This window comes from Talpa occidentalis, unplaced genomic scaffold, assembly GCF_014898055.3.
Source record: "Talpa occidentalis isolate TD23 unplaced genomic scaffold, MPIMG_talOcc4v2.1 talOcc4.5, whole genome shotgun sequence".
NCBI classification, from domain to species: Eukaryota; Metazoa; Chordata; class Mammalia; order Eulipotyphla; family Talpidae; genus Talpa; species Talpa occidentalis.
In genome coordinates, this window is record NW_023604861.1 from 66,175,461 (window position 1) to 66,192,988 (window position 17,528).

General features: G+C 38.7%; 1 protein-coding gene across 2 annotated transcripts in view; it reads right to left on the reverse strand.

Moving 5' to 3' along the window:
• RNF17 (ring finger protein 17) overlaps positions 1–17,528 on the reverse strand; it is a 190,819-nt gene that overhangs the window by 102,710 nt on the left and 70,581 nt on the right. For both annotated transcript variants that reach the window (XM_037527382.2, XM_054701227.1), the window contains 3 exons: positions 3,835–3,988; positions 1,668–1,783; positions 802–922 (listed from right to left, as the gene is read on the reverse strand). In XM_037527382.2, coding sequence (XP_037383279.1) covers positions 802–922; positions 1,668–1,783; positions 3,835–3,988 — 391 coding nt within the window. The remainder of the gene's footprint in view (positions 1–801; positions 923–1,667; positions 1,784–3,834; positions 3,989–17,528) is intronic.

Here is a 17,528-nt window from a genome sequence, read left to right on the forward strand (position 1 = left end):
ACAAAGTGAATAAATGATCATATATATGCCATCATTTATAGGTTACGTGGCTTTGAACATCTGATGTCTAGGTTGCAGTTTCCTCACTGGAAAACAAGCTAATAAGTTAGGTTGATTAGGTTGATTGGGTACATTTAATGCTGGTATGATAAACAAGCAGCAGGCCTTCTCCTGACCAAATTACTATCCTAAAGTGGGGTGTATGAAAATTCAGTGTAAAGGAGATAAAGACCACAATGTTTCCTGTGTCAATTCATATCAGGCTTTAGTTAAACATTTGATTTTCAGAACTTGTTAGATTACAAAATTACAGGCTAGTGGTCATTCTGTATCTTGGATGCAAAATGTTCCAACAGAGAAGTAACATTTTTCAAAATATGCTGAGAGCCTACAGCTCTCAAGTCAAATGGAATAGCAAACAAACACATACCACTTACCAGGCATGTACCACATATCCCTTCATATTCCTGCAAATTAAATCTTAATAACCACCATGCCAAAGATCAGGGGCAGAGCCCTAGTTAAAAAATGCAAACAGGAATGCGAAGCTAATTCCTGGCTTTAGGGTTTTCAAGAGATTATGTTGCATGACTTTATCTTTAGTATTAATTTTTCTCTGGTGTGCTAAGTTTATACTCTGGAGCAGAAGGAGGTATTTAATTGTTCCTAATTATCAATGCTATCTCCCACTACTTTTACTGATGGCACAATGAACTTATTTTAAGATCTGGGAAATATTATAATGCTATTCTTATTTAAACTTATGATCATTAGTGACAAATGAAAATGGAAATGGCTTACTAATGACTGAACAAGTCATAAATTTATCTTGAGTCTTTTCTTCAAATTTTTCTTTAGATTTTTTTGGCCACTGCATTGTCCTTTTACATGGTTCAATATAGGCTAGCTTACATTTAATTGCCTGTGTTAAACAAAAAAAGCACCATTAAGAAAGTAAAATTAATTACTAATTCTAAAAATTTATATTTATGATACATTGTTAAGTTAGAAAAGCACTATACATAGTCTAACCCTATAATTGTGAAAAACACAGAAGATGCATCTTAGAAGTATATATCAAATAAATAGTAATTCTGAATGATATACCTCATTTTGCTTATCTGTATTTTCAAGATTTTCCTATAACATTTTACCCATTTTTAAAATGAAAAATATTGCTAAATAGTAATTCAAATATGATAGAGTACATGAATTATAAAATAAACCCCCTTAAACTTTCGATGTCTAAAGTATAGGATTTCAAGAGAAAGATAAGTTTTTTCACTTATTCTATCAGACTTCTTTCCCTTGTGTACATTATATATCCTTAAACACAAACGGGATCATAGAAAAAATACTTCTGCAATGAACTTTTTTCATAACAGCATAACATGATACCACAGTATATAGGTATATTTCAAAATAACATGTTAAAAGCTGCAGACCAGCAAATAGTTATAAAAACACATATATCAATATATATGCATATACATTTTTAATTAGTGCTTATTTGTTAAGATATACATTTTATTTTAGATGGAAACTTAAGCAACTCTTTTCTATAGTCCTATATCAGGACTATAGAATTATTTACACGCAAAAAAAGTAGGTAACAGAACATTTTTGTGGTAATATTTTAACCCTATGAGTCACAATAAGTAGATTACCTTCTCAGGGGGACTCAGAAACTCATCCTTTATTTTACGCATGTCTTTAACTGTTATTTTTGCAGTATTGCCAAAGTCCACATATTTAACTTCAACTTCCCGATGTCCTGGCAAGCCTTCAAAAAATTAAGAAATCAGAAATCACTAACATGGAAAGAAACAGAGAATTTAGATCACTCTACAGACAACTAGAACAGAGTACCTTCATATCCAGATCAAATGAGCTTCATATTTTTTTAAATATAAAAATTACTTCTAACGTGAGTGTCAAAAAAATAGTAATACAAAGCTGTTGAGACTTGGAGAATAAGAAACAATTTTAAGATATCCTTATTTCACCATAGAAATGTTCTGTTAGACAAAAATAAAACAACACAACAAATAACTATCAAGTGCTAGTTGTTATGACCTGACAGTTGAGAATTAGACTTTGAGTTACACTGAGTCAGAACCATAGTCCAATCATTTAAATGCGTATGACTCTAAGCAACTTGGTATCTCTAAGATATTACTCTGAGCAGTTAAATTTTTCTATGCCTGATTATTTCATCTGTAAAATGAGTATACCAGTAGAATGAAATCTCAAAGGACTTTTTTCAGGATTCACCAGTTTTTGTGCAAAGGCCTAGGCACAAATTAAACACTTAAACATTTACTTTCAGTCAATATAGATGATGAAAAGGAAAAGATTTAACAATAAAACTATTCATATAATGGTATCTAAATTTTTTTAAACTTATTTTCAGAGGTGGGATATGGTAAAAGACAAGCAAAGACAGACTTCTATGTAAATCTAAACCCTCTGGAAGTTTCAAACACTTCAATATTTAAATAAAGGTCTATCACAAACTGACCTTTTTGAAAATACTAAGGCTATATAGTTTATATTAGCCTCTCTCAGCTCACCTATGTACAGTGCTACTATACTTATTGGCCATCAGTTTTCAAATTTAAAGACATATAATTTCAATATGGGAAAAAAGTAGGCATTCTCTGCTCCTTGGCACATGTGGAAGCAGGTGGAACAAGAATGATACTCTAGATGACACTTCAAACAACTTAGGCCACATGGTAGTGGGTATCTGCGGCAAAGTGTGTTATTATAAGAAGATAAGATATATGTTACTATAAGGCAAGAAGGTGATGAAATATCTCCCTGCTTCTACTGGATATTCATGTTACAAGGTTATTCTCAACTGTACCAAGCCATTAGATTCTTAACCATTTCTTAGGTCTCTGTGTGGGGTTGCAGTTTTTCTTAACAAATAAATGGATATGGGATGGAATTTAAAGAACTTTTAAAATTCCATTATCAATTACATATCAAAGTAGAGTCAGGAGACATGGCAGGACTCAAAATTTACCTCTCCTTTATTCTCTGAGGAAACAATCAGAAGAAGCTTCACAAAAAATAAGTGAGTAAACTGCAGAGGTAAATGTGGGATGCAGAAAACAAGGGATCTAATAGGGAAGAACAATGAAGTATGTTGCTAAGTGAAAGTTTCAGAATAACAAATTTGTGGTCTAATAGGAGGAGAAAATAAAAGTAAAAAAAAATCATACTAAGATTGTCTGCAAAGTTTATGTGGGAAATTGTTTTGAACTGTTAATATAGCCATAAATCTCAAAAAATGTGACAACGTAATTACTAACCCCAAATATTCTTCATGGTTTAGCAGTGAAAACATTTACATAGATTGTGAACTAAAATTGTGTTTATGAGGGAGATAAGGAGGGTACAAAAGAGCTATTAGATATAAAATTATCATCTAATAAAAATAAGAACAGATAATATCTAAGATTGAAGTCTCAAGGGAAGTATTACATATTATTTAGAAGAAATAACAAATACCAAAAAAAAAAAAAAAAAGTTGGAGAATGAAAAGTAGTTGCCTTAGAGGAGCAGAGTGCAAGTCACTTAGCACTAATTTACTTGTTAAAATAGGTAGATATTGGAAAACAAAAATATGGTTAATACCTAAGTCAAATAAAAAGAAACCAAAAGGAGCCAGAGATTCAACCCCCAAAGTTATCACTAGCTTTCTGAAGATAGATGACAGAGCAAAAATGGTAAGATCAACTGCCACTTCCATAATTTAAACTAGTTTAAATGATTATCCATTTTTAAAGCATAATCCCTATAAGAAAATAGCAAACAATTTCCTACCAACAACTTTTGCTCGATACCAAACTCCATCTTCAAATTTAGCAACACAGGCTTGATTGTGAACTGGGCAGAGGATTTCCAGATTTTCCCCATCTTCACTTTTATAGAATTCCTCAATTGTCTTTAGTAGAAATAAAAAATCTAGACTCTCTATCTAGGAAAGAAAGGGATTAAAACATTTTAGTTTCATAAAAGCTTGAAATATATACGTTCCATGTATTATAGACACTGCTCATAAAATTGTGAAACGTCAGAATTAGATGGAAGTTGATATATTTAAAAATATATTTATATTTGAAATACTTTTATTACAACAGTATATAAAATCAGAATATAGAGATGTAACAAGGAAAAAGCCACATTCCTCTATATATCATAAGTATATATTCTAGATCTTTTTCTACATACATACACATATTTTCCATACTTCTATTTTTACCAAAATGTGACTGTACAAATTTGTATAACCTGCATTTTACTGCATTTCTGTTTTATTTTAGTATGTGTTCTTATTAGTACTTCTAGATCATATTCAGATTTTCCTAACTGACCCAATCCAATAATCAACCCAAGGATATATATCTGGTTATCTCAGGAAGTCTTTTATAACCGAAAGTACTGTCTTTTTTAATGACCTTGTGCTGTTGAAGAGAGGTAGCTCTTTTTCTGCAAAATGCCTAATTTTATGGATTTGTGTTGTTTTGTCATAATATTATTTAAATTGTTTCTCCATTAAATAGGGTTTACGACCTGAATTTTCCAAAAGCTTAACAGGTCTGATAAGAGTCAAGTCAAATCTTTTAAGCTAAAATTTATTAGTATGCTCAAGTTGCAACACATTGAAAGATATAATTTTACTATTAATATGTTAATTTGCTTACAGATTGGGGTGATAACGATCCCTTCATTGTAGTTAGGTTTTACCCCTTGTGATCACTAAATTACTTGTATAGTGCTACTTTGAAATTATATGAATATTCAGTTTCCCAACAACCATCCGATGATTTTTAAAGGCACTGATAATTATCCTTTCCGTCGGTAATTTCAGTAGGGTTTATGAAATGACTGCATTATTGAATAAAAAAACTTTTATTAAATAGAATTACTTCATGACTTTAAAATATAATTCCTATAGAACCTAAAACACAGTTCTGGTAGTAGCTAAAAAACTAAGGATGTTTGATTCTTTCTCCAACTAACAATTCTTAAAAGTTAAAAAAGGACAAAAATCCACCCCAAATAGGTCCCAAATAGCCCCATTCTATTGTGTGAGTATAACACAAGTAAAAATGTTCTGAATCTGTCTTTTCTAATTATTTCACTTAAATTACTTTAAAATGACTTTAACTTTGCAAACTTTTGTTTCTAAGTAGATATTATTCATATTCATGGTTATCCAAAATGAACACTGAAAAGTTTACACAGGAAGCAGATTATAAAGTTCCAATCTCTTGTTTTTGAACCAATTTGTCAGAACTCTATGAAATATTTACAGCAACCAAGCAAACACCAGCCAAGCTCATGACATTTATTGAGATCTCTATGAAAACGTTTGCTGAATCCAAGATAAAGGAACAGAGAATTCAGTGATTATACACAAGAAGTATAAAAGGAAATTGATTGAACATTTTTTTTCAAGCACCTATCTGATGTCTGTATGTCTTTTGCAGAGAAGTGTCTCTGCCCATTTTTTTTGATTGGGTTATTCATTTTGTATTTTGTTGAGTTTTAAGAGTTCTTTGTAGATCTTGAATGTCAGTTTCTTATAATATGTATGTTGTGCAATTTTTTGTTTTGCATTCATTAGGGTGTGTCTTTGTTTTAGTCGCTTTTGTTGTTTGATGTAATCCCAAATGTTTATATTCTCTTTTATTTTCCATGCTGCTGGAGGTGAATATATATAGAGTATCTGAGATTAATTAATATTTTGGAGAGTTTTGCTTAAGTTTTCTGCCATGTATTTTATGGTTTCAGGTCTTACATCCAAGTCTTTTGTCCATTTTCAGTTGATTTTTGTGTATGGTGTGAGATACTGGTCTAGTTTCATTCATTTGCATGTGGTATTCCCATTTTCCCATCACCATTTGTTAAAGAGGTTTTCCTTGTTTTAGTGTATATTCTTCGCTCTTTTGTCATAGATTAACTGTTCAAATATGTGTGGTTTTATTTCTGGGTTCTTGATTCCATTTCATTGGTCTCCTTATCTGTTTTTGTTCCAGTACCATGCTGTTTTAATTATGGCTTCCTACTACAGTTTAAAGCCTGGAGGTTTAATATCTTACTTTTCTGTCTTTTTTTTTTTTTTTTTTTTTGTTCAGGATAGATTTGGCTGTTTGAGGTCTTCTGTGATTCTATATGAATTTCAGCAATATTTATTCCATTTTCTGAAGACTGCCACCACAATTTTAATTGACATCACATTGAATCTGTAAGGTGCCATTTTGAGATTTATTCTTCTAATCCATGAGTAGGGGATATCTTTCCATTTCTTTGTGTCATTTTCTATTTCCTTTAACAGTGTTTTAGTTTTCCTTGTATAGGTCCTTCACCTCCCTTATTAGGTTTAGTTTGATGTATCTCATTTTCCTGGGTATGACTGTAAATGATATGGTTTTCTTAGCTCTTCCTCTTCTAGCTTACTGTCTGCCTATAGGAGGCAACTGATGTTTGTCTATTGATTATGTAGCCTGCCACTTATTGTTTTACTTTTTCCATGAATTTCATATAGTTTTCTATGTATATTATGTCATTTGCAAATAATGACAGTTTTATTTCTTTCTCAATTTGGATTTCTTTCCTACCTTCCTCTTTCCTAACTGCTCTAGATTTGACTTCCAATACTATGTTGAATAGCGGTGGTAAGAGTGGACATCATTGTCTTATACCCGATCTTAGTGGAAAGGCTTTCAGCTTTTCATAATTGATAATGATGCTATCTGTAGGTTTTCTACATATGATTTAAATTATGTTATGTTCTATTTATCCCTGGTTTTTGAAGGGCTTTCACTATAAATGGGTATTGAACTTTGCAAATGCCTTCCTAGCATCTATTGATATCATATGGTTTTTATCTTTCTTCTTGCTGATGTGGTGAATTACACTGATTTTCAGATGTTAAACTACCCTTGTGCCATTGGAATAAATCCTAATTTGTCATGATTTTTCATCTTTTCAACACATTGTTGGATTTGGTTTGCTAAGATTTTGTTGATGATTTTAGTGTATGTATTCATTAAGGACACTGATCTGTTGTCTTCTTTTTTTGTGTGTTGTCATTGGATTGGTATTATAGTGTTCTCATAAAATATATTTGAATGTTGTTCTTTATCTCAATGTTTTGAAAGCGCATGAGTATGATAGATATTGATTTTAAAAAATATTTTATTTTATGTAATTTTTTTTTTTTTTTTGAAAAATAGCATTTTATTCAGACTTATGACAGAATTAAAAAGTGGTAACATGATCATTATGTGTTTAAATAGTCTATTATATATGTAATTAAGTCTTCATCTTTCATATGTTGAAACTAGTAATGGAGAAGATGAAGAACAAAAATATAAAGTATTTTCTTAAAAAAAAAAAAACCTTTTTAATATATTAAAAAAAATGTCAGATGGTAACAGCTCTCCATTCTACACCAGGCAGACCCGCTGTTGAGTTAGTTGGCTCTGATTCCAATGGTCTCATCAGCTTTCTGAAAGTAGGTACCTCAGCAATGCCTCTTCCAATATAACAAAATCAACTTTTAGAGATTAAAAAAATATATTTTGGCCATTGAAACTCACCAGTGCCTTTCTGCTTCTCCAGGAAGTTGTACCCGTCAGCACCTGCTGAGGGCTTTGTTGTCCAAACTCTGACAGGTAAAAAAATTCCTGTAGAATAAAGCCAGACCAGCTGGCTTTGAAGAGAAACCCCCCAGTTTGGGCTGCGTTTGCCTCCTCTCCTTTTCTATGAAGACCCAGGCTTTCCCCCCTTGATCGTCAAGCCGTAAGATGCGTGATCCCTGTGCACAAGTGTCTGGCAGGCCGAGGTGCACCTGTTCCTGTCACTCTGGAGTAAATTTAGCTGTAAAGGTATCACTGACAACCAGACCTTTGTCAGTGCTGGCAAAAGAACACAGAATTGCTTCCCTCCTCGCTTTTCTTTTTGTGGTGTGCTTTTTTTCCTGAGGAGTTGCTAGGTTGCGTGTGGTTCTTCTACTCCCTACTGTCTGTTTTCTAATTTGCCGTATGCATTGGGACACTGTGTTGCTGGGACTGGCCGGCATCTTGGTTGAACTACTCCACTCCCCTCTGGCTCCTCCGGGAGCCATCTGTCAGTTTCAAGCAGTCTTTACTGAAGAAAGGTCCCTGTTCTAAAATGCCGATGCGGGGACACACTCCCCTGTGTGCCTGGTGCTCCCCGGTGGTGGGTTCCCGCTCCCTCTCTGGCCTCGGACTGCAGACCAGAAGGGGCCAGGCATGGGCAAACTTCTCAGCTCACCTCTGGCTCCTCCGGCAGCCTTATGCTGGTTTCCGGCAGTCTTTACTGGAGAAATGTCCCTGTTCTAAAATGGCGATGTGGAACACACTACCTGGGCGCCTGGTCTGTCCCGGCGGTGGGTTCCCGCTCACCCTCTGAGCTGGGACTGCAGGCCAGAAGGGGCCTGGCCTGGGAAAACTTCCCAGCTCGCCTATGGCTCCACCGGGAGTCTTCTGCTGGTTTCAGGCAGTTTTTACTGAAGAAAGGTCCCTGTTCTAAACTGGCGATGCGGGATGCACTCCCTGTGCTCCTGGTCTGCCCCGGCAGTGGGTTCCCACTCCCCCTCTGGGCTGGGACTGCAGGCCAGAAGGGGCCTGGCGTAGGCGAACTTCCCAGCTCACCTCTGGTTCCTCCGGCAGCCTTATGCTGGTTTCAGGCAGTCTTTACTGAAGAAATGTCCCTGTCTAAGATGGTTTTGCAGGCCACACTCCTTGCGTGCCCGGTCTGCCCTGGCGTTGTGTCCCGCTCCCCCTCTGGCTTGGACTGCAGGCCAGAAGGGGCCTGGCATGGGCTAACTTCCCAGCTCACCTCTGGCTCCTCAGGGAGCCTTCTGCTGGTTACAGGCAGTCTTTACTGAAGAAATGTCCCTGTTCTAAAACGGCGATGCGGGACTCACTCCCTGTGCGCCAGGTCTCAGGCACACTCTTTTGCGTGCCTGGTCTGCCCTGCCCTGGCCGTGGATGCCCATTCCCCCTCTGGGCTTGGATTGCTGGTCAGAAGGGTCCTGGCATGGGCGAATTTTCCAGCTCACCACTGGCTCCTCAGGGAGCCTTCTGCTGGTTTCAAGCAGTCTTTTCTGAAGAAAGGTCACTGTTTTATGGGGTGTTGCTGATTTTTTTCTGGTCCCTATGTGGCGCCAGAGATCTCTCCTAGTGTCCTTGGGGAGCTGTTTTTTTTACCCCGTGGGATGGGGAACAGAGTGGGAGTGGTGGGGAAAGCCTCAACGGCTTTGGGGTGCTGTGTCTGCCTTGTGCCCCACCATCATGGGGAACCCACGCCCTGAATTTCGTGCCCCGGGTCTCAGTTCCAAAGCCCTCAGGTCCAGGATGTGGGCTGTAGCCCAGTTCAGTGTCCGCAGAAATGGCGCCTTTTGTACCGTGCTTCCATGTCCGGGTACCTGGTTTCTGATTACTCAATGAGGGACATTCACCTCAGTGAGGGCCCCTGTGGGTTTCCCCGCAAGCCTAGGTCACATGTGTGGCTACCTGGGCAGGTGCATTCTGTGTTTGCCTTTCAAGTCGCTGCTTTTCCACACAAGCTTTCTGGCTGGCCTGGGGCTGTTTATAGGTGTCCAGGAGTCTTTGTTTTTCTCAATGGCGCCTGGAGCCGTTCGCTCACCTCTGAGGTAAATCCTGCAGGGTTCTCCACAGCTTCAGTTCACGGGGTGTGGTGGCTGAAATAGTTCCTTTCCACTCACAGTCCTGCTTGATGTGTAGTTTGTTCTTGTTGGTTTAGTTTTTTTTTTTGTTTTGTTTTGTTTTTTTCCTCCTTTCTGTTGGTGGGAGAGTGTCGACTTTGTGGGTGGAAGCGGGTAGCAGGGTTCTGAGCTTTCCTCCCTTCTAGTCCTCTTTTATGGCAACTTTCTTCTTTGGGTAGTTTGCTGGAGTCATCTGTTTATCTTCCGTGTCCAGTTCTCACTGGGACCTGCCGCTTTTCCTCCCTATTATCTTTTTTTTAATGGGAGATCTTACTCGCAGCTTTTCCTGGCCGCCATGTTGATCCACCTCTCCCCAATTGTCACAAACACTTAACACAGTGCCTGGAATAGCACAGAGCAGAAGTCCATGGGGGCCATTTGAATGTAGTGAAGGCTGTGTTGAGGATCATCACCTTTAATCTAGCACCTCACCGTCTAGTGTCCAGCCTGTCCTGCCACATCAAACTCCTCAAGAGCTTGTGAAAGGGTCCCAATCACCACGCCTCGGCTTACGAAAGTCTCTGTGACTCCAAATCCAGACCTTTCCTTCAGATCTATTGACTTTTCTTCTCAAGCTGGGTGTCTATGGAGCTGCTTGAGCTTGCTGGCCTCTCAGGTAACTGCTCACAACTCCATCTAAAGCAGTGCCCCTTAAATGGATAAAACCAGTCCCAGTGAGGGGTGCTGGGTGCAGTTTGCCTCCGGTCAACTGAGGCCCGAAGTTCCTCAGAGCCCTCGAGCCCAGGGGCCCTCCCGGTCCTCAGTGAAGTTCCAGCCAGCAGATTTCTATAGCTTTTTATAGTTGACTTTGATAGCTTTATGATCCAAGAAGATACTTAATATGGTTTCAATCTTCATGAATTTGTTCATACTTGTCTTATAATCCAGTATGTGGTTGATCCTGGTGAATGGCCCATTTAGCTTTTTTGGGTGTAGTTCCCTATAAATGTGTAGTAAATCCGTTTGGACTATTTCTTTGTTTAGGGTTACTGTGTATTTATTTTCTGTCTCATGGATCTGTCCATTGGTGAGAGTGGAATGCTGAAATCTTCAACTGCATATGCATTTTTATCAATGCTTGATTTTAGATTTCGTAATAGTTGTCTGATGTATTTTGGTGCTCCCTTGTTGAGTAAATGTTGAAAAGTACTTTGTCTTCCTGGTGAATTGTTCCTTTAATTATTACATATTTGGACCTCAGCAACATTTGGCTCCTTACTTTCTCCCTTTGGAAAATGTATTCCATTTGCTTTCTCTGCTTTCAGAATCTGTTCCCAGGAAATAGTCTTGAATAATAATGCAGTGTTGAGATTACTGGATGGTAAGTGTGACTCTCAACTTTTAAAATTTGGTGAGCGGAAAAACTACTTGTCTGTGATCACCAAATATAAGTTCATAAGTTAATTTCCCTTGTTCACTAAAACTGCCACCTACTAATCTGTAGTGATCTGCTTCTTTCTTTGATCTAGTCCTGCACTGTATATGTGAACAGGTTTCAGATTACTCCTAGGAAACTACATCAGAATAGTAAGGTGACAGAAAAATGGGTTGAGGGGACCAAAAGTTACAAACCTCTATTATAAAATAAAGAAGTCATGGGTAATTGTAGTTAATAATATTGTATTACATGTTATAAACATATAATAATGTAGAAATATAATATCTTTATAAATGTTATGTACTTAAGAACAAAGATATTAAATATTATGTATTTAAAAGTAGATCTTAAAAGTTCTCATCACAAGATAAACATTTTTATAAGTATGTTTACATAGTTAATGGTGATAATTTTATATTTATATTAGTTATATAGCTGAAACTAATATAGTGTTAACATGTCAATTATATCTCAATTAAAAATATAAAGGGGGGAAGGGGGCGGAGCAACATGGCGGCGAGGAGACGCTGCGAGTAAGATCTCCCATTAAAAAAAGTTAATAGGGAGGAAAAGCGGCAGGTCCCAGTGAGAACCGGGACACGGAAGATAAACGGACGACTCCAGCAAACTGCCCGAAGAAGAAAGTGGCCATAAAAGAGGACCAGAAGGGAGGGAAGCGCAGAACCCTGCTCCCCTCCCCCGCCCACAGAGGCGGCACTCTCCGACCGGCAGAGAGGAGGAAAACAACAAACTAAAACTGCCAACAAGAACAAAGGACGCAGCAAGCGGGACTGTGAGTGGAAAGGAACTATTGCAGCCACCACACCCTGTGAACGGGAGCTGTGGAGAACCCCCGCAGGATCCGCCGCGGAGGTGAGCTCCGGGCGCCATTGAAGAGAGCCCCACCCAGGAGGAGACCAGCACCAGCACACAGCCCCGGCCTCCCGGTAAGCCTGCGCGGAAAGCAGCGCACCGGAAAAACAGACGCGGAGCGGGATTGCGTGGGGAAAGCGGCGCGGATTGCGCGGATCGGATCGCAGCTGCCCAGGTCCCCGCGCCTGCGACCTAGGCTTGCGGGGAGACGACCTAGGCTTGCGGGGAGACGACCTAGGCTTGCGGGGAGACGCGCGGAGGCCCTCCCGGAGTGAGCAGGAACCAGACGCCCAGGCAGGGGAGCAGGATTCAAAAGGCGCCATTCCCGCGCCACTGATCTGGGCTACAGCCCGTGTCCTGGAACTGAGGGCTTTGGAACTGAGACCCGGGGCACGAAATTAGGGGCGTGGGTTCCCCACGACGGTGGGGCACAAGGCAGACACAGCACCCCAAAGCCGTTGAGGTGTACCCTACCATCCCTGCTCTGCTCCCTGTCCCACTGGGTGGAAAATCAGCTCCCCAAGGGCTCCAGGAGAGATCTCTGGCGCCACCTAGCGACTTGAAGCCAGCACAGGCTCCTGAAGGAGCTAGTGGCCAGCTGGGGAGTGAGCCCACGCCAGGCCCCTTCCGAACAAGTAGTCTGAGCCCACAGGGAGAGCGAGCACCCACAGCCGGGGCAGACCAAGCGCGCAGAAGAGTGTGCCTGAGACCGGACGCGCAGGGAGTGTGTCCCACATCACCATTATAGAATAGGGACATTTCTTCAGTAAAGACTACCTGCAGAAGGCTTCCTCAGGAGCCAGAGGTGAGCGGGGGAAGTTCGCCCACGCCAGACCCCCTCTGGCCTGCAGTCCAAGCCCAGAGGGGGAGCAGGAACCCACCGCCGGGGCAGACCAGGCGCACAGGGGAGTGTGTCCCCACATCGGCATTTTAGAACAGGGACCTTTCTCCAGTAAAGACTGCTTGAAACTGACAGATGACTCCTGGAGGAACCAGGGGGGAGCAGAGAAGCCCACCCAAGATGCCGGCCAGTCCCAACTACACAGTGTCCCAACGCATACGGCAAATTAGAAAACAGACAGTAGGGAGGAGAAGAACCACACGCAACCTAGCAACTCTCCAGAGAAAAAGCACACCACAAAAAGAAAACCAGCCCCCAGATGGCAACGACAGTAACTTGGAAGAACGTCTGAGCCTTCCAGAAAGAGAATTTAAAATTGCCGTGATTAAAAAACTGACAGAAGTCATAAAGGAAAACAATGATAAGGGAAAAATAATCAACGATCAGAAGAATGAAATTGAGTCCCTAAAGAGGGAAGTAAAAGAAATGCAGGAGATCAAAGAATTAATGGAAGAACTAAAGAATTCTGGGAAAAGCAATGAAAGCAGAATTGATGAAATGGAAGAACGAATAAGTACTCTTGAAGACACAGAAATAAAAAGAACCAAAACAGAAAAGGAAAGAGAAGTACGAAGGAAAAAGAACGAAGAAAGACTTCGGGAACTATCTGACTCCATGAGGAAAGGAAATATAAGAGTTATAGGAATACCAGAAGGAGAGGAAAGAGAAGTAGGAACAGAGAAAATATTCAAAGAGATAATTGAAGAGAACTTCCCAAATGTGAAGGAGGAGCTGAAAATTGATATACAAGAAGCAAGAAGAACACCAAACTTCCACGACGAAAGGAAAAATACAGCAAGACACATAATAGTAAAGCTCCCAAGAATCCAGGACAAGGAAAAAATAATGAAGCTGGCAAGAGGGAAGAAACAGATAACATTCAAAGGAAAGCCAATCAGGCTGACATCAGACTTCTCCGAAGAAACACTACGGGCAAGGAGAGAGTGGAGGGACATAGTCAACAGACTCCAAGAAAACAGATGCCAACCAAGAATATGCTATCCCGCAAAGCTCTCCTTCCTCTTTGAAGAAAGAATATGGACTTTCCCAGAGAAACAGAAACTCCGGAATTTTATTGCAACTAAACCCCCACTCCAAAAAATACTACAAGGAGTCCTAAAGCCAGAACCTCAGAGGGACGAATAACAATGAAAGAAGGCCAAAAAAAAAAAAAAGTTATTAAAAGAATAAATAAATAAAATCGAAGGAAAGACAAACACAATGGCAAATACAGATGTTAACATATCAATATTAACTCTAAATGTAAATGGACTAAACTCTTCAATAAAAAGACACAGAGTTGAAGCCTGGATTAAGAAACAAAACCCAACCTTTTGCTGTCTCCAGGAAACACATTTAGCTACAAAAGATAAAAATAGGCTCAAAGTTAAAGGATGGAAAACAATCCTACAAGCAAATGGACCAAAAAAGAAAGCAGGAACAGCTATACTTATATCAGATAAAACAGATTTCAAACTCAAAAAGATAAAAAGAGACCCCAATGGTCACTACATTATGATCAAGGGGACAATACTTCAAGAAGAAATAACACTCATTAACATATACTCACCAAACGAAGGAGCACCAAAATATATCAGACAACTGTTGTCCTCTCTAAAAAACAGACATCAGAGAAAACACATACGTAGTGGGAGACTTCAACACACCACTATCAACAATGGATAGATCAACAAGACAAAAAATAAGTAAAGAAACCAAAGCTCTAAATAAGGACCTAGAGCAATTGGGCTTAACAGACATCTATAGAACACTAAACCCCAAAAAAACGGAGTACACATTTTTCTCAAGCGCACACGGATCATTCTCCAGGATCGATCACATACTGGGGCACAAGAAAAACATCAACAGATACACCAAGATTGAAATCATATCAACCATCTTTTCTGACCATGAAGGCATCAAACTAGAAATAAACCATAAAAAGAAGGCAAGGAACTTTCCTACCTCATGGAGATTAAAAACCACACTACTGGAAGACCACTGGACCAATGAGGAGATGAAAGAAGAAATTAAAAAATTTTTTGAATTGAACGACAAGGAGGACACCAATATCCTAAATGTATGGGATGCAGCAAAAGCAGTAATAAGAGGAAAATATATAGCAATAGAAGCTCACATCAAGAAACAAGAAAGAACTCAAAGAAACAACCTAATCTCGAAGCTCAAAGATCTAGAAAAAGAACAACAAAAAAACCCCAAAACCAGTAGAAGAAAAGAAATAATAAAAACCAAAGCAGAAATAAATGAAATTGAAACTAAAAAAACAATCCAAAAGATCAATGAAACCAAGAGCTGGTTCTTCGAAAAAATCAATAAAATAGACAAACCCCTAGCCAGGCTCACAAAGGAAAAAAGGGAGAAAGCACAAATAAACAGGATCATCAATGAAAGAGGAGAAATCACAACGGACACAGCAGAAATCAAAAGAATAATCAGTAACTACTATGAACAGTTATATGGAAACAAGTTTAACAATCTAGAGGAGATGGACAAATTCCTACAACTCTACAATCACCCAAAGCTAGATAAAGAAGAAATAGAACACCTAAACAGACCAATTACAATTAGCGAAATTGAAATGGTAATCAAAAACCTCCCCAAAAACAAAAGCCCAGGACCTGATGGATTTACAAATGAATTCTACCAAACATTCAGAGACGAATTAGTGCCTATCCTTCACAAACTCTTCCAAAAAATTGAGAAGGAAGGGACAATACCAAACACGTTCTATGAAGCCAACATTACACTAATACCAAAACCGAACAAGGACAACACAAAAAAGGAAAACTATAGGCCAATCTCCCTAATGAACACTGATGCAAAAATCCTCAATAAAATTTTAGCCATCAGAATCCAACAATGTATCCATAAGATAATTCACCACGACCAAGTAGGATTCATTCCAGGGACACAAGGATGGTTTAACATCCGAAAATCAATCAACGTTATCCAACACATCAACAAAAAGAAATATAAAAACCATATGATAATATCAATAGATGCTGAGAAAGCTTTCGACAAAGTGCAACACCCATTCATGGTAAAAGCCCTTGAAATTCTTGGGATACAAGGAACATACCTTAACATCATAAAGGCCATCTATGACAAGCCAACAGCCAGTATCATTCTCAATGGTGAAAAGCTGAAAGCAATTCCATTAAGATCTGGAACAAGACAAGGATGTCCACTCTCACCACTGCTTTTCAATATAATACTGGAAGTCCTAGCCAGGGCAATAAGACAAGAGAAAGACATCCAAGGAATCCAAATAGGAAAAGAAGAAGTCAAACTATCACTATTTGCAGATGATATGATATTATACATAGAGAACCCCAAAAACTCCACAGAAAAGCTAATTCAACTCATCAATCAGTTCAGTAAAGTGGCAGGATACAAAATCAACACGCAAAAGTCAGTAGCCTTCCTATACACAAACAATAAATCTGAAGAAGAAGAAATCAAAAAAACCATCCCTTTCATTATTGAAACAAAAAAAATCAAATATTTGGGAATAAATCTAACAAAAGAGGTAAAGGACCTATACAAAGAAAACTATAAAACACTGTTAAAAGAAATAGAAGAAGACACAAAGAAATGGAGAGATATCCCCTGCTCATGGATTGGAAGAATAAACATTATTAAAATGGCCATCCTTCCAAAAGCAATATACAGATTCAATGCTATTCCAATCAAAATTTCAATGTCATTCTTCAAAGAAATAGAACAATTATTGATGAAATTCATATGGAATCACAAAAACCCCGAATAGCCAAAGCTCTCCTGAAAAAAAAAGAAGGGAATGGAGGCATCACACTCCCAGACTTCAAACTATACTACAAAGCCATAATCATCAAAACTGCATGGTATTGGAACAAGAACAGACATACAGACCAATGGAATCGAATAGAAAATCCAGAAATAAACCCACAGATTTATGGTCAACTAATCTTTGACAAAGGAGCAAAGACTATGCATTGGAGCAAAGAAAGTTTGTTCAATAAATGGTGCTGGGAAAACTGGGTCGCTACATGCAAAAGAATGAAGCTTGACCACTACCTCACACCATACACAAAAATCAACTCAAAATGGATTAAAGAATTAGACATAAGACCTGAAACCATAAAATATATAGAAGGAAATATAGGCGAAACACTACGTGATTTGCACATCAAAGACATCTTTACAGACACATCACCCAAAGCAGTGATAGTGAAGGCGAAGATAAACAGCTGGGACTACATCAAATTAAAGAGCTTCTGCACAGCAAAAGAGACAATAACAAAAACAAAGAGAAACCCCACCAACTGGGAGAACATTTTTGCACCCAACACTAATGATAAAGGACTGATCACAAAAATCTGCAAAGAGCTGGTGAGACTCAACAACAACAAAGAAAATAATCCAGTCAAAAAATGGGCAGAAGAGCTAAAAAGAAACTTCTCTGAAGAGGAAATGCAAATGGCCAACAGGCATATGAAAAAATGTTCAACATCACTTGTAATCAGGGAAATGCAAATCAAAACTACCATGAGATACCATCTTACACCAGTGAGAATGGCACATATTAAAAAAACTAGCAACAA